The following is a 26,120-nucleotide window of genomic DNA, read 5'->3' on the forward strand; positions in this document are numbered from 1 at the left end:
TACTAGTAAGGAACTATCTATAGATGTAGAAGGCCATGCATGTTTTGTTTAATATTTTCATTGTATTGGAGTTCTGCTAATTTGAAAGTTGTCTCCTAAAAAAAACTTGTGAACATTGCTCTATTTTTAGATTATAAGTGTTATAATTTACGTGTCCAATACCCTTGTTTCTCCTTACTTTTATATAGTTCATTTTTGTTTCTAATCCATAGTTTCTACTAATTAAGTACACTACAAGGTTGATGTGCACAACTTTCGATATACCTTGTATGAATTTAGATAGGTATATGACTACATATATATGTTCACACATCGAATAGTTAACACATAAACACACATATATTGTCAACATTCATTTAAAAGAGTTCAAACAATATTCTTGCAAGTCCAACATTGAAACTTTTACCTCAAATTCTACCCATATACAAAGAGGATTTCATTTTACATTAACATGCATTTAAATTTGCCTCCAGCTTATTCTATTGCAAAATAAATCATTAAATAAAATAAACACTAATCATAAATAGTTCTCACAAACCCACAATGCACGATCATGATTAATACCCATTAATGAATGTCCACATTTATATGGTTAAAATTGTAACAAAGGTTATGACGAGGATGATGTTGGTCATGATTGTGGTCATCTATTTATACTTTGGTTTATTGATGAACATTACCACCCATTGATACTGACTTTGTTTTAGCGAAGATGAATTAATTAATTTAATTTAATAATTTTATTCTTTAATAAAAAATTGAAATAGAGGATATTGAAGACTCTTTAATAATTTGAAAGTTTTATGTTTTGTATAGCCTTCCGAGGGAGGACATCAACATGGAATTCCTTTGCTGGCCGCTTCACATAAATAAATCAACGAAATGAGACAAATTCATCCCTTTGAGTATTATAATCATCATCATTCTTTTAAAAAATTAATTAATGATAACACCGATATTTTTTTATCGTTTGAATGATTTTTTAAAACACGCTTTGATATTAATATTAACACTACGAAAAGTGTGATTATGAATCTTCCATTCCGTATGAAGTCTCCACACCTAAAAATCTGGTTTACCACTAATTGCTTTGACTTCGTTATTTACTTTCCTTCACTTTGATCTCTCATAGGCTTCGTTATTTACTTTCCTTAACTTTGATCTCTCAATTATAGTACTCAGGAAGTGCAATTGTAAAGACGATCGCCGGGCGTCTAGATACCGTCACAATTCAGCACCGATTGATCCAGAAATCCCAGAGATCGTCATTATACATCGAGGATTTCTGAGGGGAATTCGTTCGATGCCTTCGAATTTCAGGGTTTGAATTGAACAGGGGAGTTTCACGACCCCAAAATGTGGGTGTTTTATCTGATATCGCTGCCATTGACGTTGGGCATGGTGGCTGCCACGCTCAAGTATTTCGCTGGCCCGGAGGTTCCTCGATACGTTCTGTTCACCGTTGGCTATGCGTGGTTCTGTTCCTTATCCATAATTATACTCGTGCCGGCCGATATCTGGACCGTAAGTTTCTTCGTTCTCAAATCCGCAGGGTTTCTTAATTCTTTGGTTTTGATGATTTCAATTGCAGGCTTCTGATCTCTTGTTTCGGCGACTGTTGTGAAAATTAAAACAAATATATGTGGTTGGTTCGTTTTGTCCTTACCAAATGGATCATTAATACGATCAATTATGAATAGTAGCTTCAATGGCCATGTAAAAATGTTCCTCTGCTGTTCTTTATTTTCATATTTGAATTTCCCTATGCCCGTGGCATTGTTCAATCCATACATTTAACACGCGCTTCTTAAAATTCGAATATTTACTGGCTGCTTATCGCCGGGCTTCATGCGAATAGTCTATAATCTTTAAGTATCTAAACGTTTGCCAACCTTCGGCAAGCAGTTCGCTGACTATTTATTTTCCTTTCATAGTATCAAATCTACGGTGAATCTCATTATCCATGGTAAAAAAACCAAGATGGACAGGGTTCTAGAATAATCTTTAACTACGTGTTATTGGAATTGAATCTCGTAGGCTCTGGGAGTCTGCCCTATACTTAGCGAGAGACTTCCCGAATGTTATTTAAGAAGGATTTTATTCATGTTTCTTGTAGGAGCAATCGCATTCGAGAAGACCTAGGGTGGTTGGAGAGTAGCTGCAAAAATTTCCCCTGATCTCTCAGCACATTTACTCTCTTTTGACAACCAGGGCTTCTTATCTATACTCAAGAAAATATTGGCAGTGCTTAAAAACTCAGCTTGGTGAAAAATCAGAGTAAGAGTTTGATCCGGATTCTGCAGGAACTTTGATAACACAGAAATAAAAAAACTATAATTTGATTTGGGAAAAAGTCAGACAAGGGAAAAACTTGGCTGACCTGCAAGTATTTGTGTTTCAGACCCACTGCTAGGATGTCAGATTCATGGGCAGTGATTCTTGCTCACCAGCGAGTCAGTTCAGCTGGTTTTCTGTGGATCCGAGTTTTACTTGTGTGTCTGAGTCAAACTCGATGAGTTTTGTAACATTGCATATTGGTTTGTAATACAACCAAGTGCCAACGGGGCATTGGTACACTAGTGAGGCCGATTGTGTGTTACCTATCTACTAGTGTTGCATTCTTGCTGTGGTTTGTTCCACCCATATGGCATGGGTTTCAAAATGGTTTGTAATACAACCAAGTGCCAACGGGGCATTGGTACACTAGTGAGGCCGATTGTGTGTTACCTATCTACTAGTGTTACATTCTTGCTGTGGTTTGTTCCACCCATATGGCATGGGTTTCAAAATTATGAGGTTGGGTGCAAAACCCAACGATTTTGTTATAATTTAGACCTGGTTAAAATGTGGTGGAGTTCTTCTGGACATGTTTTTTTTGAAGCACTTTGTTAAGTTATGGTATGTTATATGCTTAGAGCAGTTTACTTATCTTTCTTATTATCCACGGATTAGCAATCACATGTACATAAAGTAAAGTGCAGATAGAACATTAAACGATTGACAAAAAATAAACCAAGACAAGAGACACAATATGTGGTGGCTAGCCAGGGACAAACCCCAATATGGGGAAACCCTTTGATCAAATCTTTTTTTATCTTCAATAATTCAGCAGAGAGAAATAGTACATAAATCTGATTTACATCAGCGGCAACAAACCCTAGATCAGCCCTAAATTAGGACAGACAATATCTTGCAAATCGACGGTCGGATCGGCTTGATTCCTTCACCAAAAAAATGCGACCTTCAGAGGAGATCTAGATTCACCTATATCGCAGTTCTGAGGAGGGAGTTTGATGGTCAACGTTGGTCAAACTTCTGATCTGCAGTTGTAGCCCTAAATTCTGCAACTTCCTTCCACACGTGTGAGAGAAGAGTCTCTTTCTGCGCAGTAGGAGAAGAGCCCCTTTTTTGTGCAGGAGAGAGAGAGAGAGAGATGTGATGAGTTGAGTGAGTGAAAATGAGGAAAAGACCTTCTGTATTTATATACAAATGTAGATGATGAATGGATGCTATTGTTGGGCTTCTGAGGCTATATGAGTTGCTGGTCAGCTTGATAATTATTCCATAATCAAAATAAATTCATATCTCCTTAAATACTTATCAAAATTGGATGATCTTTAGATCAATCCTACACCTCTCGACGAGAGGAATCTAATAAAAATATTATCAGCCATGAATAAGATGACCCACACGGAGTTTGGCCTTAGTTGCCAATTTTAACACTCCCTCTCAACTAGGGAGAACTCCATCTGTAATTTGCCTATTGGTCGCTACTATTCATCCATCAAATGCACTGCCCTGTATAGCTTTACCCCTGCTCTTGCCCTGCTCTGTTCTATTCTGCCTTGTTCTGATTTGCTCTGCTCTGCTCTGCTTTTGTCCGAATTATGAAGAAGAGGAAATGATTGAGGATGTATCATACCATATTCCACTGACTCAAAGTCAGTCTCAGAGTGTGTACCACTGGTCTCAGACCAATCCTCAACCGACCTGAAGGCAGTGTCATAGTGGGCACAACTCCTACCACTGGTCCCAAACCAATATCATTGATCTCAAATCAATGAAGGTCACGAGGATGTATCATACCATCCTCCACTGGCTCAAAGTCAGTCTCAGAGTGTGTACCACTGGTCCCAGACTAGTCCTCAACTGTCCCGAAGTCAGTGTCATAGTGGGTACAACTCCTACCACTAGTCCCAGACTAGTATCATTGATCCCAGATCAATGAAGGTCATCCTAGCATAGGGAGTACGGTAGATACAACGATTCGTCCATCAGTACTACTATCGTCCCTATCCTCATTTCCCTACTCATTGATCAGATGACAGGTACTTCCCATGAGTCCCAGACTGCATGGGTAGGATGCCTCGACAGGAGAACTTAATCAATCTTGTCCTCACAGGAGATTTAATCATCCTGCTACACAATCGCCATGGAGAACACATCATCCAGGCCTCACAGGAGAACTAATCATCCTGCTACATAATCGTCGTGGAGAACACATCATCCAGACCTCACAGGAGAACTAATCTTCCTGCTACATAATTTTCATGGAGAACAAATCATCCAGACCTCACAGGAGAACTAATCATCCTGCTACATAATTGTCATGGAGAACACATCATCCAGACCCCACAAGAGAACTAATCATCCTGTTACATAGTCGCCACATGGTGTACATGTACACCACTAGGGGATAGTCAATCACCCTGTGGTCATATGTTGCTCCAAGAAGTACCCCGCACCCCCCCAGAGCTCCCAGAGCTCAATAATCATGCAGGACCCTCATCAAAGGGTCATTGAATGACACCAAGTCGTTCTTGGAAAGTCAGGAATTTGACTTTCCCTAGGGGCTGTGTCAAAATGTTGGTGACCTCTTCATCTGTATCGATATGTTGGAGCCTTATTGCTCCTCGCTGCACCATATCTCAAATATAATGGTACCTGATATCGATATGCTTGGAGCGATCATGAAATACAGGATTCTCTGACAAACGAATCCCACTCTGGTTGTCACATAGGATCACGGTGGTATCCAATGTAAATCCAAACAGCTCACTGAAGAGCTTTCGCAACCAGACTGCCTCACAGGAGGCCATGCTAGTAGCAATATACTCTGCTTCGGCGGTGCTCAAAGCCACCGACTTCTGCTTCCTGCTCATCCAGGATATCGAAGCGATCCCAAGGTGAAACAGTGCCTGGAAGTGCTCTTACGGTCCACCACACTGCCTGCCCAATCAACATCAATATATCCAAGTAGTCTCACAACTCCGACAATGTATCTTAACCCATAAGTGATTGTGCCACGAAGATATCTCAACAGATTCTTGGCACCAATCCAATGTATGTGGTGAGGTTCAACTATATGTTGATTCAATGTGTTGACTGCAAAGCATATGTTTGGACGAGAGTTCACTAAGAACATTAATGCTTCGACGATACTTGGTGGCATTTCGTAAAATAGGTCCAGCAACACTACCGCTTAACTTTTTGAAGTCAAGCTCCATTGGGGTAGTTACGGGCTTGCAGTCCACCATACCGAATCTTTACAGAATCTTCACGACATATTTTTCTTGATATAGGAAAATTTCCCCTGACTGCCAAACTTCAAGTCCTAGGAAATAGTGCATCAGTCCTAGGTCCTTCATTTCAAATTCAGAAGCCAACTCCCTCTTACATTTGTGAATGGGAGGGTCTACACCTGTTAGGAAGAGGTCATCCACATACAACACCAATATGAGAGGTTTGTCCTAGTGAATCCTGGCTTCATCAAGTAGCTATTGATCCTCTCATACCATGCTCGGGGTGCTTGCTTTAGCCCATAGAGAGCTTTCTTCAACCTGCATACATGAGATTTTTGATCATAAATCTCAAATCCTTCGGGTTGCTCCACGTAGACCTCTTCTTTGATCGAACCATGCAAGAATGCGGTCTTGACATCCATCTGATGTAGGTTCCATCCTTGTGAAGCCGCAAGGGCTATGATCGAGCGGATGGTGGTATATCTGGCAACAGGTGCAAATATCTCGTCATAGTCTATACCTTCCTTCTGGGAGAAACCACGAGCAACAAAACAAGCCTTATACTTTTCCGTACTTCCATTTGCTGCATGCTTTATCTTGTAAAGCCATTTAGAAGTGACAATTGTCTTGTCCTGGGGTCTGGGAACTACTTCCCAGACATCATTCTTCATAATAGACTCATATTCTTCGGTCATAGCATCCTTCCATACTTGATGCTTGACGACATCTGAGAATGATGAAGGCTCATTTTGTATGATCGTGCTCATGATGGTTAGGTATCCTTGATACCTGTTAGGTTTCTTACTTTCATGTAAGGTTCCTCGGGGTGTAGCATGTCCTTCAACACCATCAAGTAGCCCCCTAAGCCATGAAGGCCTCTTCCTAAAAGAGGAAGGCTCATGTGGAGGAGGATCAATTGGATCCATGGGTTCTTCCACATCAGGCATTGTTTCATCTATGACGGTGTTAGCAGCTTCAGCCCATAGAAACTTCGGAAGTCTTTGATCTCGAAGCATAGCACGAACAGCTTCCATGATCGTACGATTCTTCCTTTCCGCCACACCATTCTGCTCAGGAGTGTATGGTGTAGTAGTCTCCTTAATACCAGCCTCTTTACAAAAATCATGAAACTCATTAGATTCATATTCAGTCCCATTATCAGTCCTAAAGATCTTGATCTTCTTTTTAGTTTGATTCTCGATCAAGGCTTTGAAGTGTCGAAACCAGGAGAACACTTCATCCTTCTTTTTCAAGAAGTATATTAAAGTCTTGTGAGAGTAATCATATGTAAAAGTGAGGTAATATAAATATCCTCCCAAGGAGTTCACAGGCATCATATCAGATATGTCTGAGTGAACTAACTGCAATATATCAGAGGTCTTGCTTTGGCTTGAGGGGAATGGTCCCATTTTCAGCTTTCCTTCAGCATCCGGGACATACACTTCTTGCTCTAACCTGAACTCGGGCATCCCAGTCACCATTTTTCTTACATCAGGTAGAGCTTTATAGTGAAGGTGAGCAAACCTCCGATGCCATAGTTCGGACTGAAGAGATGTGTCACAAGACATGACACCTACCAGACTTCCTCCAACCTGATATAATGAATCAACTCGAAACCCAAGAGTGAAAGCATCTTTAACATTGTTTTTCCATGCACATACCTTGCCATCGCTGAAAGCCACCTTGTAGCCTTTGTCTTCCATAATTGAAATGGACACCAGGTTCTTTTTTTTAGGTACATATAATACATTCTGTAGGTGGATTGTATTACCTTGATTTAATTTAAGAGAGACATTGCCTACACCTTTCACGGGATATTTCATATTATCTCCAAAGACAATTTCCAGGTTGGTTTCTTTCTCTACCAGATTATGGAGAACTTCTTTGTAACCAGTGAAGTGTCTTGAGGCACCACTATCAATAAGCCAATTTCCCAGCGAGTTCGGAGGAGCAGAGGTAGATAGAGCAGCTGGTAGATAATATTCATCCTGCTCACTGACAACAAGTTAGATTCATATCTGGAATTTCTTGCCTTCTTGAATGATTGTCCTCTTCCTTGATTCCGAGCACTCCTTTTACCTTTGCTATTAGATTTTCCATTCCTTTGATTGCAATGAGAGTGATTTTGATCATCGTCCTGATGAGAGTTCCTTCTATCAGGGCATTCTCTTGCATAGTGACCTGTTTTGTCGCAAATGTAACATCGTCCTTTTCTTCCACCCTTAGATCCAACCTTTCTTTTTGATTTAGCCCCGGAATTATTTCTTTTCTTAGCATGAGAAGAAAAGGTAGCAGGAGGACCTTTAGGCATGGGCATTTCTCGCTCTTCTACCCTTGTTTCTTCTTGAATGCATCTTGCCATTAATTCATCGAAACCAGGAATTACGTTATTGTTGAGAAGAGTAGTCCTGAACACATACCATTCGGATGGTAATCCTCCAAGGGTTGAGAGTGCCATTTCCCTATCAGAGATAGTTTCTCCAATAGATAGGAGATCGTTCCTGATCTCAGTGATTCTTAAGAAATATGCTTGCATGCTTTCATCTTTGCCCTTCTTAATTTCCTTCAGCTTATTTCTAAGAACAAAACTTGATTTGCATCATTAACTTTAAATAAACTCACCAGTCTAGCATAGATTTCCTTGGAGGTGTTCAGGTCAGAGATGTAGGCCACCATTCGCTTGTCGATAGAGTCCCGGATGATATTCTTTGTTTTGACTTCATCGGTTTTCCATTTGTTCTTGGCAACAACGGATGTATATGATGGAGGCTCAATAAAATTGTCTCTCACATGGTCCAACACTCCTTGATCTTCTAAGGTTATAGATCGAGAGACATCTTCCATCCATGATAGTCAGACTTCTCACGAAGCTTGTCTTCGACAGGGAAGAGTGTTGAGGACCCCATAGTTCTCTTAGGATAGCCTTGCCAATCTTCTCTTCGGTGATTGCTCTTGCTCTTGCTCGGCCTTTGTCTTCACCTCAGCTCTGATACCATGTTAAGTTATGGTATGTTCTATGCTTAGAGCAATTTACTTATCTTTCTTATTATTATCCACAGATTAACAATCACATGTACATAAAAGTAAAGTGTAGATAGAACATTGAACGATCGACAGAAAACAAACTGAGACAAGAGACACAAGATGTGGCAGCTATCTAGGGACAAACCCCAATAGGGGGAAACCCTTTGATCAAATCTTCTTTTATCTTCAACAATTCAACAGAGAGAAATAGTACATAAATCTGATTTACATCAGCAACAACAAACCCTAGATCAACCCTAAACTAGGGGAGACAATATCTTGCAAACTGATCGTCGGATCGGCTTGATTCCTTCACCAAAAAATGCGGCCTTCAGAGGAGATCCAGATTCACCTACATCCCAGTTCTGAGGAGGGAGTCTGATGGTCAACGCTGGTCAAACTTTTGATCTGTAGTTGCAGCCCTAAATTCTGCAACTTCCTTCCACACGTGTGAGAGAAGAGTCTCTTTCTGCACAATAGGAGAAGAGCTTCTTTTCTGCGCATGAGAGAGAGAGATGTGATGGGTTGAGTGAGTGAAAATGAGGAAAAGACCTCCTGTATTTATATATAAATGTAGATGATGAATAGATGCGATTGTTGGGCTTCTGCACCTACATGAGTCGCTGGCCGGCTTGATAATTATTTCATAATCAAAATAAATTCATATCTCAATAAATACTTATTGGAATCAGATGATATTTAGATCAATCCTATACTTCTCGACGAGAGGAATCTAATAAAAATATTATCAGCTATGAATAAGATGACCCACATGGAGTTTGGCCCTAGTTGCCAATTTTAACACACTTCCTAAAAGAAAGAGCAAAAAATTGTCCTAAATATTTTTGACATTAATTTTGATATCTCAAGTGCACAAGCAAGCTAACCATCTAATTTTGCCTCAGCTAATTGATTTGTTGAAAACCATATGCATACTATTCTTAAAGGGCTTTTTTTACGGGGTGAATTGTATTGATTGGCAAAACTGGCATTTACATAGAGGATTACAAAATTCAGGTCGGTTTCTCACAGGGGAGACCGAACCATAGTTAAAAATAGACTCTCCTTAAGGAGGAGAGGGACAACTAAGAAATGGAAGATACAAAAGTAACTAGATTGAAACTAAGACACTGGCCTAAGTGGTCTTGTACAAAAGTAATTGCAAATATAAGATCACAAACTAAAACCATATCACAATTAGGTTGAGGGGTTTGAATCTGAGCTTGCAACCAGGATGGGTGCTGCTAGGTCCTTTGAAGTTCTTCCTGCCGCTGGGGGAATGCTGAGATGTTGTTCAATCTTCTCCATCCTCTGGTCAAGATCCCTCAAGTGCTTGTGCAAGTGTTCAAGGGATCAAAGAATGTCCATGCAATATTCATTACTGTCCAAAATGGATACATTGGATACATTAGGGATCCAATGTACCCATTCAGTAAGAACCTCTATGTTTGAGAAGGGGTCTTATGAGAAAAGGCTTCCCCCTCCATCTTGGTTACTTCTTCCTATATATGGGTTGGTGTAAACTCCCAATGACGAGAGGCGAAATGTTAGGTCCTATACTACTAGTGTAACCCCTTATTGTTATTAGTGCAACCCCCTTATTGTATTATTGTGCCCATATAAGTCCCCATGTTATTATTATGCCCCATAAAAGACCACTATTGTTATTGTTGTGCCCCTACAATATTATTGTTATGTAGCCTTTGATTGTATTGGGACCCCTTAGACTCCTTTATATAGAAAGGAGGTCTTGTCATTTGTATCATTCAAGAATTGTTCATTTGTGTAATGTAAAGGAGGTTGCCCCCTTGAAGAGGTTGATTTTTAAGTCGTTGATCTATTTTTTCTATCTTTTTGTGAGCTGGTTTCATAACATTTGGTATCAGAGCTTTGGATTCTAGGGTTTCGTTGCTCCAAACATGTCATCATGGAATATTTGCTATAACTTTTTCTCTACAAGTTTCAGAAGCTAAAAAAAACACCCATTTGAGCCAAAATCGTTCTGAACCTCGGGTCCAAATTTATGACCTTGTCTTGCTATATTTTCGGAGAATTCCATCACAAACATGTCATTGTGGAATTTTTGCTTTAAGTATTTTTGTACGAAGGTTCAGAATCTAAAATTAAAACCCATTTGAGCCGAAATCTTGATGAAGCTTGGGCCTGAATTTTAGATCTTATTTTGCTAGTTTTTTGTGTAGCATTTTTAGGTCCGAAGGTGGAAACAATGATATGTGGAACTTCATACAATTTCGCCCTACTGAACTAGTCTATAATCAGGTCATCGTGGGAGATTTAACATAACGCTTCCTCGGAGAATCCAATCTTGATCAGACTTGTGGGGTTAGAAAGAGGACTTAGAGGGCTACCATGAGACACAATTTCAGAACTTGGAGATCTGAAATTACAAAGTTATGGCCATTTCAAGATCGAGCTCCTAAAATCAAGAAAAAACGATATGAGGAAGTTTGATGGCAAGGATCCAGTAAATTGGATACTACAGATGGAGCAATATTTTGATCTACATGATGTACAACTGTTACAAAAGGTGCAAATTGCATCTTTATATTTAGAACCAAATCAATTTGTATGGTATAGAGAGCTTTGTTCTCGTAAACGACTTGTCACCTGGTCAATTTTCACGGAGGAAATGATAACACATTATGAGGATACAAAGAGCAACACCTTTAGCCAATTGATAAATCTCAGACAAAAGCGTTCAATGGAGGAGCACATTGATGATTTCCAAAAATTGAATATAAGGGTAAATGATATTCCAGAGAAGCAAAGGATTGATGTCTTCATATGTATTTTAGAGAATAACATTCGAAATGAGGTTCGTCTTTGGGAACCTGATTCATTGGAGAAGACATTCAGGTTGGCAAGAAAAATTGAAGTGGAATTATGGAAACAAGGAATCCTACCACTCACAACTATAAATATGGAAGTGTTTTTGCTCCTAGCCTTTCACAACCTATACAAGGTTTACACCACAACAATTGGAAGAAAAAAGAGAAAAAGGGCGTTGTTACAGTTGTGATAGCAAATACACTAAAGGTCATAAGTGTGTTGAGAAGAAATTATTTTACATAGATTGTGAAGAGGAGGAAAAAATGATTAAGAAACGTCAAAAGAAGAGGATATATACGAGGAACCAACCCCAGAGAAAGAAGAAATGAATCTGACCATATCTTGTAAAGCATTGGCAAGAATTACCACTCCTCAAACTCTGAAGATAGAAGGACATATCAAGAAGAAAAAGGTTCAAGAAGTGAAAGATAACATTGAGCATCAAGAAATGAATCTGACCATATCTTGTAATGCATTGGCAGGAATTGCCACTCCTCAAATTCTCATGATAGAATGACATATCAAGAAGAAAAAAGTTCAAGCAGTGAAATATCACAACGAGCATCAACAAGAAGTTCTCCAACTTTTAAAGGATAACCCCACTTTGGTGTAGAATCGAATGAAACAACAGGCAGATCAACATCGTAGTGAAAGAAGTTTTGATGTAGGCGATTGGGTGTTTTTATGGCTACAATCATACAAACAAATGTCCCTCAAGCAAGCTAAGAAGGATAATAAATTATCACCAAATTACTATGGTCCTTACAAGGTGATGCAAAAGATTGGTATTATGGCATACAAATTGGATCTTCCTGCATCTTCCCGAGTGCACCCAGTTTTCCATGTTTCATGCTTAAAAAAGGTTATAGGTGAGAAGTTTCCAGTTCAAACAATATTTCCAGAACTTGAAGAGGACGGAAAAATCATATTGAAATCGGAAGCAGTCACAAAAACAAGAATTCGATAGCTACGAAATCTATCAATTTTAGAGTATCTCATCAAGTGGAAGCACTTAGCCACTGAAGATTCCACATGGGAGGATGAGAATTTTATATAGAAGCATGCATAACTACTCAAGCGTTGAGGACAACACTTTTTGAAGGAGAGGGGCATGTTAGGTCCCTATACTACTAGTGTAACCCTATATTGTTATTAGTGCAACCCCCTTATTGTATTATTGTGCCCATATAAGTCCCCATGTTGTTATTATTTTTTTTAACATGATCGGGTACTTATATATTATAAAACCGCTTGGAGCCAAGTCCTGTTACATATGTAGGTAGAAATAGATAAGGAGAAGTCCAAAAAGGGTTCGCAGACCCTGACTTCTTATAGGAAAACTTGAGTAGCACAGATTGAAAAAGAAAACGGCTGTAAAGCCTTACAAACAGACCTGCGAGAAGACAAAATTTGCTAGTCATTAGGCAGATTGCTAAAGCTGATTGACAGAGTCATCAATCTGAGGTTCTTTCTTAACGCTTGCTCTGGTTGAAGTCTCAGCTTGCATACTCTGAGTGATAGATTTGATGTGGGCGATTGCCTCCTCCATGTGGTTACATTTTTCCTTTAGGCTTTCTATCTCTGCTTTTCGTTTTTCCAGTTTCTTTCTCTTTGATCTGCTATCTGCCTGAAAGTCCTCTTTGAGCTCATTGAGGATCGTAGTTCAAGGCATGACAGGCTGCGTGCGACTTGACTGAGTTTGGCCAGAGATCACAAGAGGAGATGAGGGGAATGATTAGACAAAAGGTCGGGAATATGCTGATATGACTGGTCAGAGAGTTTGACAGGCAGCTAAGCCGACTACTGGATTGGTTTTTCATATATGGAGTCATTTTCCTTAACTTGGCCGATCTGTTTGTTGGATGCCTTAGTGGCATAGTGGAAGTCGAAACGATCCCCATGTTATTATTATGCCCCATAGAAGCCCACTATTGTTATTGTTGTGCCCCTACAATATTATTGTTATGTAGGCTCTGATTATATTGGAACCCCATAGATTCCTATATATAGAAAGGAGGTCTTGTCATTTGTATCATCCAAGAATTGTTCATTTGTGTAATGTAAAGGAGGTTGCCCCCTCGAAGAGGCCGATTTTTAAGTTATTGATCTATCTTTTCTATCTTTTTGTGTGTTGATTTCATAACACGAAATCCTCAATTCAATGATGCATTCGAGCATGTCCTCTGTGGGCTGGCTCTTGATAATAAGCGCCCCCCACTTATGACTCGAGCTTGTTGGCGCAACATGGAGAACTAGGCAACCTGATACACAAATTTGAACCATTTTCCACACTAACCAAGAGTATCACTGAAGGCATGGGGTCACCACAACCTGCTAGTGCTAGGAGCCAAGAGATGATTGGTATGGGGACTGATCAAAATTAGAATCATGACAGCCAAGTGTAGGTACAAAATTGACACCTTGAAATTATCCTTGTATTCTTTTTTCTTCTCTTCAGTTCAACTAAGCCTCTCATTCCAGAGAATTTGCACTCTTCTTCTTGAGAAAATCACTTTCCAAAAAATGCTGTAGCTGCCTCTCTCTCTCTTGTTCTTGTGTCTTCACCTCTTTGTTAGGCTTCTTGTATTATCTTTATTAAGCCCAAATCCCTCACCCTCATCTCCCTTTTATAAGATCTTGGAGATCAATGGTTGAAATTATTTCTAAGTCACTTAAATACTTAAATTATATATCCTTAGAAAATGACTTAATAGTCCACAATAATTAATTGACTTTAATTATTATACTTTTCTAAGTTAGGAAAAAAGACCCAAATCACTTACTCCACCAAGCAAGTACCTAAAGAGGCAATAAATCATCTCCCACATGATAAGACAACAAGCCTATGTAGAAGACCTTCTTTCAACACTCCCTCTTAGCAAGGAAAGGATTCTCCATCACCCCCAACTTATCTCGGTATTTCACAAACTTCCATTTCACTAGAGGCTTAGTGAGAATATTTGCCACTTGCTCCTTTGTGGGTACCTCTCTGGACCTTGTCTTTGATGAAGTGATATTTGATCTTCAATGTGCTTGGACCAATCATAAAACACAAGATTCTCAAAGATCTTAATGCTACTTTAATTATCATAGTGAATCATTGTTGGCCACATCTCCAAATCAAATAGTCTTGCAAGCATCTTGTGAAGCCACATTGCCTCATAGCTCGCCATACTTGTGTTGAAAAGTGTAACTAGGTTCGGTCTTCATAATGACGTGTAATTTCGATTTTATGTAATTGATGTAAAGAAGAAAAATAAAATTATTATTGTAATGCTTGTCTCATGGGTTGCAAGGAATTTTATTTTTAGTTATGGCTCCCATTTTATTGAGTCAATGTCAAAGTTTGAATAATCGTTTAGGCATGTTACACATTCTAAAAGGAAATTTATTTGTGTCATAAACCCTTCAAGACCTTGTCACAAAGTCACCTTGAAGTCAGCCTTAAGATGTTTCCATAAAGGCATGTCAGCCTTAAGATGTTTCCATAAAGGCATGTTGGCCTAGGCACTTGTTCAAGTCGACTTATTTTGGATGCACTGACTACTATATATAGGCAGCTTAGCCTTCATTTGGAGACACACAATTTCAGTCAATCTGAAGCAAGAAGAAGTGCGAGTAAGGTGAAGAAAGATAGCCATATAACCAACATTAAGAAGGAAGGAAAGATTGAAGTATTTGTCACTGTTCTTGGGCTCGTAACCTCACACGTGTGGCAAAAAAGCTAGGGTTTCTGCAGTGGTATCATAACAATCCAAGAGAGGGTCATCTAAAGGGTCTCCAAATCAGTTTTATTGTTAGCCGAGTTCATCTAGAGAAGTCTTCAAGTATAATGAAGAAAGGAAACACCTCCAATCTCCTCACACGTGAGAAATTGCAGTAGTACAAATTGCAGATCTGTGGAAAAGAGGCCAAAGTTTCAGGGTAGCTGAGAAGTGCAGTAAAGGAAGAAGTTTGACTTGTGTTGACTTGTGAAAGAAGGAGAAGCAGCAAAGAAGGATTTTGTGACTTGGTCTTGGAGAGGTCATTTTGTCAAGTGTCTAGGTCATGTTCTTGGTGTTTGTAAGTTGAAGTTTCTATAAGAAGAATTCGTTTGGGTTTTCCTCTCAATTGGGAGAGGTTTTGGCCCTAGCTGATAGGCTACATTGTGTGTCTCTTGTCTCTTTATGGTTTATGCATTGGTAATTGTTTGATGAAGAACACTATAACAACATAAGTAAAAGAAGATCCTAATCTAAGAAGTAAAAAGCATTCACAAGCAATTATCTATCATAGAGAAATCACCTAATTGCTATGCCCTAGATTTCTCAACATGGTATCAGAGCTAAGGTGACAGTCAAGGAAAGGCATCTTATCAAGGGACACTCAAGGTTCAAATCTCAAGGAAGGCATCAAAGCGAATCTAGGAGTCAAGATCTATCAAGAAGAAGTCTACACGAAAAGAAGTCTTGGAATCATCTCAAGAGACCTCAAAGACCCGACTCAAGTTGAAGGACTTATACATCTAGTTCCTTCCTCGAGAAGCAAGACCAAGAATGTTGGTGATATCCCTCTCGTTGAAGCAAGGTTCTTACCATTGAAGAGATCATCAAGAAGTCATCATTGATCATCATCAGCAAAGACATCATCATCAAAGGATCTAAAGAAATCTCCCTCTCCATGGGATTAAGGATCATTCTTGAAGAAAATTCTCTTCATAAAAGAGAAGTTTTTCTATTCTCTATATCATCATCAACATCAAGAAAGCAACAAGTAGAAGGGGCATCCTATTAGGTAAGTATATTTATGTCCACATCTGAATCTATTAAAATGTCTTTTTGTAAGGAAAGCAACAAATTGGTCGGGGCTTCAAACTATCTTGCATGGAAGAAAATGACAGATCTGAATCTCATTGAAAATGAGGTTATGGAACATGTTAAAGGATCTATCACTAAACCAACAAAGGAAGATGCTCAAGCACTTGCAAAGTATATGAAAGGGGAAGTTAGGGCTCAAAGGATTCTCATAGAATCCATCAAGGATCCCCTCATCCCATATGTATCAAAACTTGAAACTTCAAAAGAAATCTATGACAAACTGGTAGAGTTGTATTCTGTAAGCACTGCTAGAGAAGTCATCTCATTAAGGCAAGAACTCTACAAGCTAAAGATGTCAAAAGAAGAAGGAATAACCTCATACTTTATGAGGATATCTGAAATCAGGGATCAACTTCAAGATCTGGGAGAAGTCATGTCTGATAGAGAAATGACTACAGTTGTACTAAATGCACTATTGGAGGAGTGGGGTAACTTTACTTCAAGTATTTATGGGAAGAAAGAAGCTACTCCATTCCAGGATCTATGGTCACTGTGCAAGATTGAAGAATCTAGGCTAAAGGCAAAATCTGATGTAGGATCAGGTGAGCAAAATCAAGCTTATGCTACAATGACAAGAAGAAAGGGAAAATTTGGAAAGTCTGGTTCTCAGAAAAAGAAAAGGAACATGGCTAAGATTCAATGCTATGGATGTCAAGAATATGGGCATTACAAAAGAGATTGTCCTAAGATCAAGAAGGACAATAACAAAAGAGGAAGAGAAGAAGCCCATATCACTGAGGAAGTGGAGGAAGCTGAAAAGAAGAGGTCAAAGAAAGAGGAAGTAAAAGATCTCTATTATGATTGAGATAGCCTTCCTATCCTATCTCTTTTCAAGTTATGGTTTTCAAGTTTTCTTGTTGTAAAGTACAACTATTAGGAATCATGATAGGATGCATCATGGCATCATAGAAGCATTAGAAGCAAGAGCTTGTGACATCATCATAGAGAAGCATGAAATATGGTTGAAATTGAAGTCCATGGCAGTCACCCATGGAAGGATATAGCTCTTGGAAACCTCATTAGTAACATAGGTAGTACTTATGGAAAAAGAATGAAAAGGTCATCTAGTACAAGGCTCATCATACATCTATGTAAAAGGAAACATTTGCTAGATATTCAAGATCCTCTATTGGAATCTTCGTCGGAAGGTTCACCAATCAAAAGAAAGCAAGGGTTTCATCAGGAATTCCAACTTGTGGAATTCATGGGATTAGGATATGATGACAAAAGAAGTAAAGCAGATCAAGGGATTGAAGTTCTTTCAATCAGGGAAGCTGTTGAAGGAAGTCTAAGATGACCTAAAAGAAAAATGAGGTATGTATGCTTATATTTGATATTGAATAGGTATGTCATATGGTTGCAGGTAAACATAGATAAATGTTCTATCTCGAGAACATGATTAAAGGAAAGGTTCTCTTCCATTAAAAGGAAGGCATGGGTCACACATTATCTAGATGAAATCAACATAATATGTCCTCATGAAATATGAGGTGGTTGGAGGAACTCTAATTAAAAGTTCTTGGAAAGAAAAATGTGTGAAGAAAGAAAGGATGGAAGAGATCATCGAATATGCAACCATGGAAAAGGAAATCAACATTCGAGGACTGAGAGCTCTGACTAGGATATATCCATGAAGGATATATAGACTTTGATGAAGTCTGAAAAAAGAGAGACCCTTAACAACATATATCTTGGGGAGATGTGTCAATGTGTATATAGGATGCTGATGCAAATTAGGAGATGTCACAATGAAAGACCAACACAATGATAATGTTGATTTAAGTGTTCATTTCTTATCTTTGAAAATATATCTGGATGAGCTTATGCAGGGCTACCAAGTGAAGAACTATGGATGTCTTCCACCACTGTTGACCATGTAACATGGAGGAAGTTCCTTCAAAAACATGGCATGAAGGAAGGTTAGATATGGACTGATGGATCACTTTTTGATAAAATGAATGATGACATGATTGACTCATGGATGAAAGTGATGGATGGTCTATGCCCTATGGAGAAATCCCAAAAGATGTAGACTCTATGACAAAGAAGAAGTTCATGACATCGTGAGGAAGATCTCTATTTGAGGCGCTGCTGTAGGTCCCTAATTAAGAGGGAGCATGGAAACAAGTTTCTTACTTGGTAGAAACTTGGAAGCAAAATCCGTAAGCCAAGAGGGAGCTTAGGTACATTCCTTCCATACAAATGAGTACATTCCTTCCATACAAATGAGTACATTCCTTCATTGGAATAGGTATGTCCTCCCTAATTAAGAGGGAGAGATAGACACATCATTCAAATCTTCACTTGGGAAGAAAAAATGGAGGATTGGGTAAACTATGAAAATTCCTAGACTTGAAGGAACCCCTACTACAACAAATCTGAATCTACTTCACTTACTTGATTTATTTTAACATACATTATCAAGTTATTATTCTGAACACTGAAGCAAATTACTTCTGCAACCTACACTAATTAAATGTTTGATCTCATGAAATAGAAAATAGAGCAAAGAACAAGATACATAGGACACACTTATTTTTGGACACAATAGTCCCCAGAAAAACCTAATGCGCGAAAACTGGTGCAACAATTCTGAGGGTTTATTATTATGCAGGAGAAATATCTGAATACAAATCTAGGATGCTCATCTAGCAATCCCTTACAAAGGGATTGCTAGATGAGCAATCCCTTCCTCATCTAGCAATACTGGCGGAAAATTTGAGTGAGTTTTACCTCACTCCACCCGACAGAATTCTAGTTGATCCGGCACAAGACTAGCTAACCCCGGCGATTTCTGCGCCGGCCCTGTGTAGGCTCTGCGTCAGTCTTTCAGGCTCTGTGTTAGCCTTGCATTAGCGTCCTTGCTCTTTATGTCAGCTATTCCAGTAGTTCTGGCTGTTCCTGACAATTCTGGATTCTACGTGATAGGCATCTTTTCTGCTCTGCGTTGGCCCTTCTAGCTTTGCGTCAGGACTGCGTGGGCATAGACTGGCCCAGCGTCAACGCTTCTGGCTACTGTGCTACCTCTCTGCAAACTCTCTCCGCCTCTTTGTCAGTATTCTTTGGAATGTCCTTTCGGATTCTCATTGCGCTTCTGTTGATGAATGATCACGTAGTTCGAATTTCTCAGCTTCCTAGCCTCAAAAATTGAACTCTAGATCAATTCATTCTCTCTGTGTGTGTTTCCAAATGAACCCCAAGCCTCCATTTTATACTTTTCCTATTGAGTCTTCAATGATCGAGATTAAGTCTGTTAATTTTAGGTATGTTCTATGCTAGAGCAATTTATTTCAATTTTCATAGTTAGCTCAAAATCTTTTCCAGGTTAGCAATCACATCAGCATTAAAGTAAACTGCAGATAGAACATAAATATAAATCGCAGAAGACAAGCCAAGACAAAGAGGACACAAGATGTGGCGCTAGCCATGGACAAACCCCACAATGTGGGGAAACCCTTGATCAATTCTTCTTTTATGTTCTTCAAAGTTCAAAAGAGAAAGTGAGAGAGATAGTACATTTACAACAGAAATGAATACTTTGACTTATCTAGATCTGAGCATAGATCATCTCCTATAATGATGATACATGAGATCAAGTTGAAGACATTCCGCTTCAACTGATTCTCCAAGCTGACGACTTTACCTATAGTAGTGTTGCATTTCGTCCATTTGCTGCACCTTACCGTGTAGCACCATGCTGTACCATCACAGTGCTGGACCTTGATGACTGAGCTGCGCTCATCTGCTCTCATCATCACACTACCCATTATACTGCATCTTCCATCATCATACAGTCTCATCACTGGTCATGCTGCCCTTTATATTATCATGTAGTCTTACTGATCATGCTGCCCATGCCCATCATGCTGCAACACTATTACACTGCAATATGTATATCAGCCTTTGCTGCTTGCTATGGCTTGCAGCTTAGAAAAGCAACTAGGCTATGTTCCAGATTCCTTCAAGCATACAATACTCAAAGGATATGCTGATTTAGGGTATCTAAGACCAACGTATAATGGCCTCCTAGAGCAGTGAATAAGGGCTGCGTAATAAGTAGATACACTCTCTTGTTTAACTGCGGCCAGATCTTTGCATGACTAGACTGAGTGCTATCATATATATATGTATGCTGAGGCTGCTAGGATACATAGTGATACATTCGTAAAGCACCCGAGTTTATGACTGCTATAGCGAGGTATAGTCAAACCCTTGACTACAACTCTATTTTTTGACTGTGGCCAACTGTGCTTTTATGCCTGTGGCTCTTACGTGCTTCATCGTTATCACTGCGGCTTTCATGCTTCTATGCCTGCGGCTCTATCTCACTACAGCTACATGACCTTGACTGCGTCTTCATCCCTTGGTCCAATACATGACTGCGGCTTCATACCTTGACAGCGGCTTCATGCCTTGACTGCGTCATCATGCCTAGTTTCGAAATCTGAACATGACTGCACCTAATACCCTAGCCAAGGTGCAGTCATATTTTAATACGAACTTGCTCCTTCATGCACGAGTTTCCATGCGAGTTCTTGTGCTTCTTTGGTTGCGAGATCAGGTCTTCTTGTTGCGTTTTAGGTGTCTTCATTTGCCAGTGGATAGATGTCTTCATGACTTGCGTTGGATTAGGGCATCATTTGTAGCTAGGGCATCAACGTACTCTTTAGTGTCTTTCCTTCTCCAAAAACCCAAGAGATTGGGAGGAGATTACATGAAGGGTGTGTCACAAATGACTTCAAGTCCTCACCTATTTATACTAAAACGTAGACGATGAATAGACGTGACTATTGGGCTTCTGAGCCTACACAAGTTGTTGGGCGACTTGACAATATGGCTTATAACATAAATAAATTCATAACTCCATGAATACGTGTTGGAATCGAATGATCTTTAGATCAATCCTACACCTCTCGATGAGAGGGATCCAATAAAAATATCAACTGCCATAAACAAGATGACCCACATGGATTTTGGCCCTAGTTGCCAATTTTAACAGTCTCTAATCAATGGCTAAGATTTGTTAAACACACACATGGCAACAAGAGAATCTGAAAGATAAAACATGAGAGTATATTTTTATTAACAACTGATATATATTTATAATTTTATAGTACATAGTTTGACCGTTGGGTTTCACATCCCAAGGTCTCTTGGACTTCATTTTGTCTATTCGACTTCCACACTAATCCATTGAGGATTAGGTGTCCAACATTCCCCCCCTTACTCCGAAGGGTTATGTATGAGTCCAAGAAGAGAGCTATAATACAAAATGTGCAAAAATGCATGGCAGCACTAGGCTGAATGTGCTCTCTAAAATGTTGGTATAAAGGGTGGTGGTTTAAGGATGACCACCAACATTGGAACGCTTAGTGCAGTTCTCGGAACTCTTCCAAGTCTGGCATGAAGCTCAAGTCTTCTGCTAGAGGAAGTGCTCCTGATGTTTTGAAGAGGAAAACCTTCAACCATGAAAGGGAGGTCTCACCCCGCATAAAAGGGAGAACTTCAACCTGAAAAGGGAAGTCTCAACCTGTGATGGTTTAAGGATGACCAACAACTCTGGAATGTTTAATGCAATTCCTGGAACTCTTCCAAATCTGGCAAGAAGATGAAGTCTTTTGCTAAAGGAAGTGTCCTCAATTTTGTTCCTGGAATTCTTCCAAAACTGGCAAGAAGCTGAAGTCCTCTGCTAGAGGAAGTGTCCAAGATTACCAACTGAAGGCATGCTCAGGGGCATCTTTGTCTCTGGCTACAACTCTGAAACTGGTGTGGCAGGTTGTGGCTCAGGCTCGCTTGATGAGACTTTGAAGCTTGTAGATGACCATCATTTCCCCCGCTGTCAGATACAAGGTGAGATGATCGAGAAAACTCAACTACAAGACTGTTCAATACTCTGGAACAAGTTCTGACATGTGACTGGAATATCTTCTTGGCTGTTGATGCCCATTGCCAAGAAGCGATCCATCCAAGATGAATCTTTGTTCTTGCAGGACATTTGTTTCTGAAGCATCTGTGTGAAAAATGACTGGTTTTATGACAATGCTTACATGGATGAAGATCAAAATAGTGATCTTTCAGATGGCCAACTCGGTCACAGTGTTGGCATTTCACAATTTGTTGTTGTTGTTGTTGTTGTGGAAGAGGGGCAAAATCTAGAACAGCTGGAGGTGAACTGTCATGAAGAACAGGTGAAGATGAATCATCCTCCAGAAATCCAGCAGTTTGAAATTGAATTGGCTTTGATTAGTCTGGAATATGAAAGGACAATTCCTTGTCATATCCAAGACCAGTTCTGTGCTTGTTGTGGACACGCTGTTCCCAAGGTCTGATCATGGGCTTGGGAAGTGCAGACTGAGTTTCTGCATCTGCATGTACAACTGTTGCTTTATTGGGTACTAAATCCGAACCAAATGTAACATTATTGACTTGCTTTTGATGGGTTGCAGTCTCAATGTTCTGAACAGAAACATGTTCAGAATGACTTCTCTGTTTTAATTCTTCTCGCTGTAGCTGAGTTTCAAGCTGCAAAAAATCAATTTTCTCTTGTACATTTTGTAGACAGACCTGAATGTCTGTGAGAGAAACTTTGGTGAATTTTAATGTATCATGAGTGGTAGACAATATTAGAGTGTTAAGGAACTCTAATACTTCATTGATTCTGGCCATTTTCTCCAATGTTAAACTTACACTTTAAACCAACTATGAACCAATGTCACTACAAGGTATTTTCAAAATTTGTTCTCCGAGAAAACTACAACAATCAAATGAGATTATTCCTTGAGGAATGAACCAAAAGCAAGATTATTCTCCGCCCAACAATGGTTGGTTGCATTCATATACAAGGAAAGTATATTGTGCATTCCCAAACAATGAGACTCAAACGCTACAACAAATAAAATACTTGTTTCTCCATGATGAATACTTAGAAATATATATCAGCAAGGATGCAAGCTTTACACAGTCATCTATTCAAGAAATACAGTGCGCAAATTGAAAAGGAACCTGACCCAGCCACTTGTATAACAAATTCAACTTCTAGAGAGTCTGCTACAACGTTAGGATTGCTTGGTATGCCAAGGGAATGATTGTCTACTGTTAAATCTGCACCAGAACTTGATAAATTTTGTCCCACTGATAAAAGCAATCAACAGACGTTAGTTTGGAAAGTGTTCATGATATTGCTCTCAGAGGGCTTGATGAACTCTCCACAATTGAGAGATCCTTTGCTACATTTAAGAAGACTTTGTTCAATTCAGAAAGCCTACAGATAGACACGGAGCTTCAAAATAGAGAATACAATGCAAAGCTAGATAAATATTTTGCCACAGTCTTGCATTTATTGTTTGTATATCTACTTCTTTGTGACCTTGCTCACAAGACGTTGGAGTACATGATTCGACGATCCAGTCTAATCACTTGCTCTTAGATTCAATCAACTTCCCTTCCAAATCCACTGTCTCCTTTCCCGTAAATGAAACAGAAAAAATCATATCACAAAACTGACTTGCCAGACCGTCATTGCCTTCTGAGTAGAAACATTGATTACTAGCTCAGTCTTTTGGAGAGGCTGGAGGCATGTATGGCATCCAACCAGTGTCATTGCATCATATGGTCGGTGCTCATTCAATGGGACTAAACTCAATACAGATGCCTGTTGCCAATGCATCTGCAATTATGGAAGCCTTTGGAGGTGTCCTACCACGAGGAGTAATGGGTAATAATGATAGATGCACTGTTCTGGTTGCCAACTTAAACCCCGAGAAAATAGATGAAGATAAGCTTTTCAATTTGTTCTCCATCTACGGAAATATATTACGCATTAAGTTACTCCGGAACAAGCCTGATCATGCCCTGATCCAGATGGCAGATGGTTTACAAGCAGAATTGGCTGTCAACCTTTTTTGAAGGGAGCTTTGCTATTCGGAAAACGATTGGAAGTTAACTTTTCAAAACATCCACAGATACACCCATCTTCAGACTCTATTGACTACTCAGGCTCTAAATTGAACCGTTTTAACCGTAATATGGCAAAGAATTAGCGGTATTGTGTTCTCCAAACCTAGTCGCTCTTGTCCCGCTCTCTTATTCCTAAATCTTCGTCGAATTCTAGTGGACACTGCTGCTTATGTTCACCTACAACCCATGTGGGATATTTTCGTTGTAGAATTCATCGATGGAGCTGCAACAGTTAGGTGCGGACATGGACTAATGCCAAAACTATTGATAACAAAGTTTCCCAAGAATTTTTCCATGCTTTCCTATGTTTACTTGATTCGAAACCCCTTTGAATCCTTTTACTCTCAATACCTCTTCCAAAAACATAAGAGAACTTTGTTGGGCAGGTAGTTTAATAATTGAAGAGAAATGCGGGATATTCAAGATTGCTTTAGCGGCTTGACGACATTCAACGCACAGTCATTCAAATGAGAGTGATTCAGTAATCGAAGGCTTGTAACGGTCCCTTTGTATAGTAGATGCAATAACATGAATTATGATTGATTACAGTAAGGTAGATTCTCCTCAGTAGACTTAGAGGCAGAGAATCGACAGAGTATATGGGCAGAGATCCAGGCATTAGGCAGGCAGAGAGACAAATGATACCAGGAACGTTCTCCTCCACGAATGATGCGCTGACATTTTCTGCAACTAGAAGAGGCGGATAATGTAACTGTTATGATAGCGGACAGTGGGTGGCAGCGTAATTGTAGTAGGCAGTGTAACTGTTATGATAGCGGACAATGGGCAGCGTAATTGTAGTAGGCAGTGTAACTGTTTAAATGAATATGGATAGCGCATACATAATAATGGAGCAGCATTCAAATAAACCTGGAGCAACGTTCAAATGAATAACACATTCAATGTGTATTCCTGCGTGGAGGCACCATACAACGTTCAACGTTCAAGGCAGAGAGCCCAGAGAAAATACCAGGTCAGGGGTGTCAGTTCTGAAATATGGGCAGAACAGGAAAATAGGTAGAAAATGGAGTTACAAAGGCAGAAATACTAAAAATAGGACCTGCTCATAAAGACCATAAAACAAATGGCTCAAAGAAATTATGCAGGGCAAGAATACGCCTGCTCTGATACCATGTTAAACACACACATGGCAGCAAGAGAATCTAAAAGATAAAACATGAGAGTATATTTTTATAACAACTGATATACATTTATAGTACATAGTTTGACTGTTGGGTTTCACATCCCAAGGTCTCTTGGACTTTTTTTGGTCTATTCGGCTTCCACACTAACCCATTGAGGATTAGGTGGCCAACAAGATTAAAACATGGCTTGATCCGTCTTCTAGATCATTCTCACCCATATTTTCATTAATACCCATTAATATTTTAATTTTCCTAAGTTTAATCTTAGGAATGCCATTAAAAATATTAATTATTTTAATAAAATACAATCCGGGTGGAATTTCACCAAATAGTTTGTGGGTTCTTTAGAAATCATGTGCCTTAGTCTCTCCACCAATTTTCAAGGTTAGAGCACTTCCAATGCTACCAAAAACTAACATTCCCTCTTAGCGAGGAAAGTGCTCTAGCAACAATTTCCACCTGCATGCTGCTCTGTTTCTGAAGCACCTCCTTTTTGCACTGACACTGTGCTGATGCTGCTATTGTATTGCTGCCCATGAAACTGCCACTGCCACTATTGCATCTGTACTACAGCGCCCTCTCAAACGCTGTATTTGCTATGCTGCTAGCACTACCACTGTTGCATCTGTACTGCAACGCCCTCTCAAACGCTGCATCTGCTATGCTGCTAGCACTGCCACTGTTGCATCTATACTACAACGCCCTCTCAAACACTGCATTTGCTATGTTGCTAGTACTGCCACTGCTAACACTGCATTCGTACTGCA

The 26,120-nt window shown here is 39.5% G+C and overlaps 1 protein-coding gene across 1 annotated transcript in view; it reads left to right on the forward strand.

Moving 5' to 3' along the window:
- The first annotated feature begins 1,091 nt into the window (after positions 1 to 1,091).
- The window catches only part of LOC149267510 (LMBR1-like membrane protein), a 320,754-nt gene continuing 295,725 nt past the window's right edge, over positions 1,092 to 26,120 (forward strand). Inside the window, exon 1 of the mRNA XM_089433288.1 lies at positions 1,092 to 1,524. Within this exon, the coding sequence (XP_089289414.1) occupies positions 1,357 to 1,524 (168 nt within the window). The 5' untranslated portion in view covers positions 1,092 to 1,356. The remainder of the gene's footprint in view (positions 1,525 to 26,120) is intronic.

The sequence above is a fragment of the Pinus tabuliformis genome, chromosome 6, assembly GCF_031772625.1.
Source record: "Pinus tabuliformis cultivar Carrire ecotype Pingquan chromosome 6, CPIR1, whole genome shotgun sequence".
Classification (NCBI taxonomy): Eukaryota; Viridiplantae; Streptophyta; class Pinopsida; order Pinales; family Pinaceae; genus Pinus; species Pinus tabuliformis.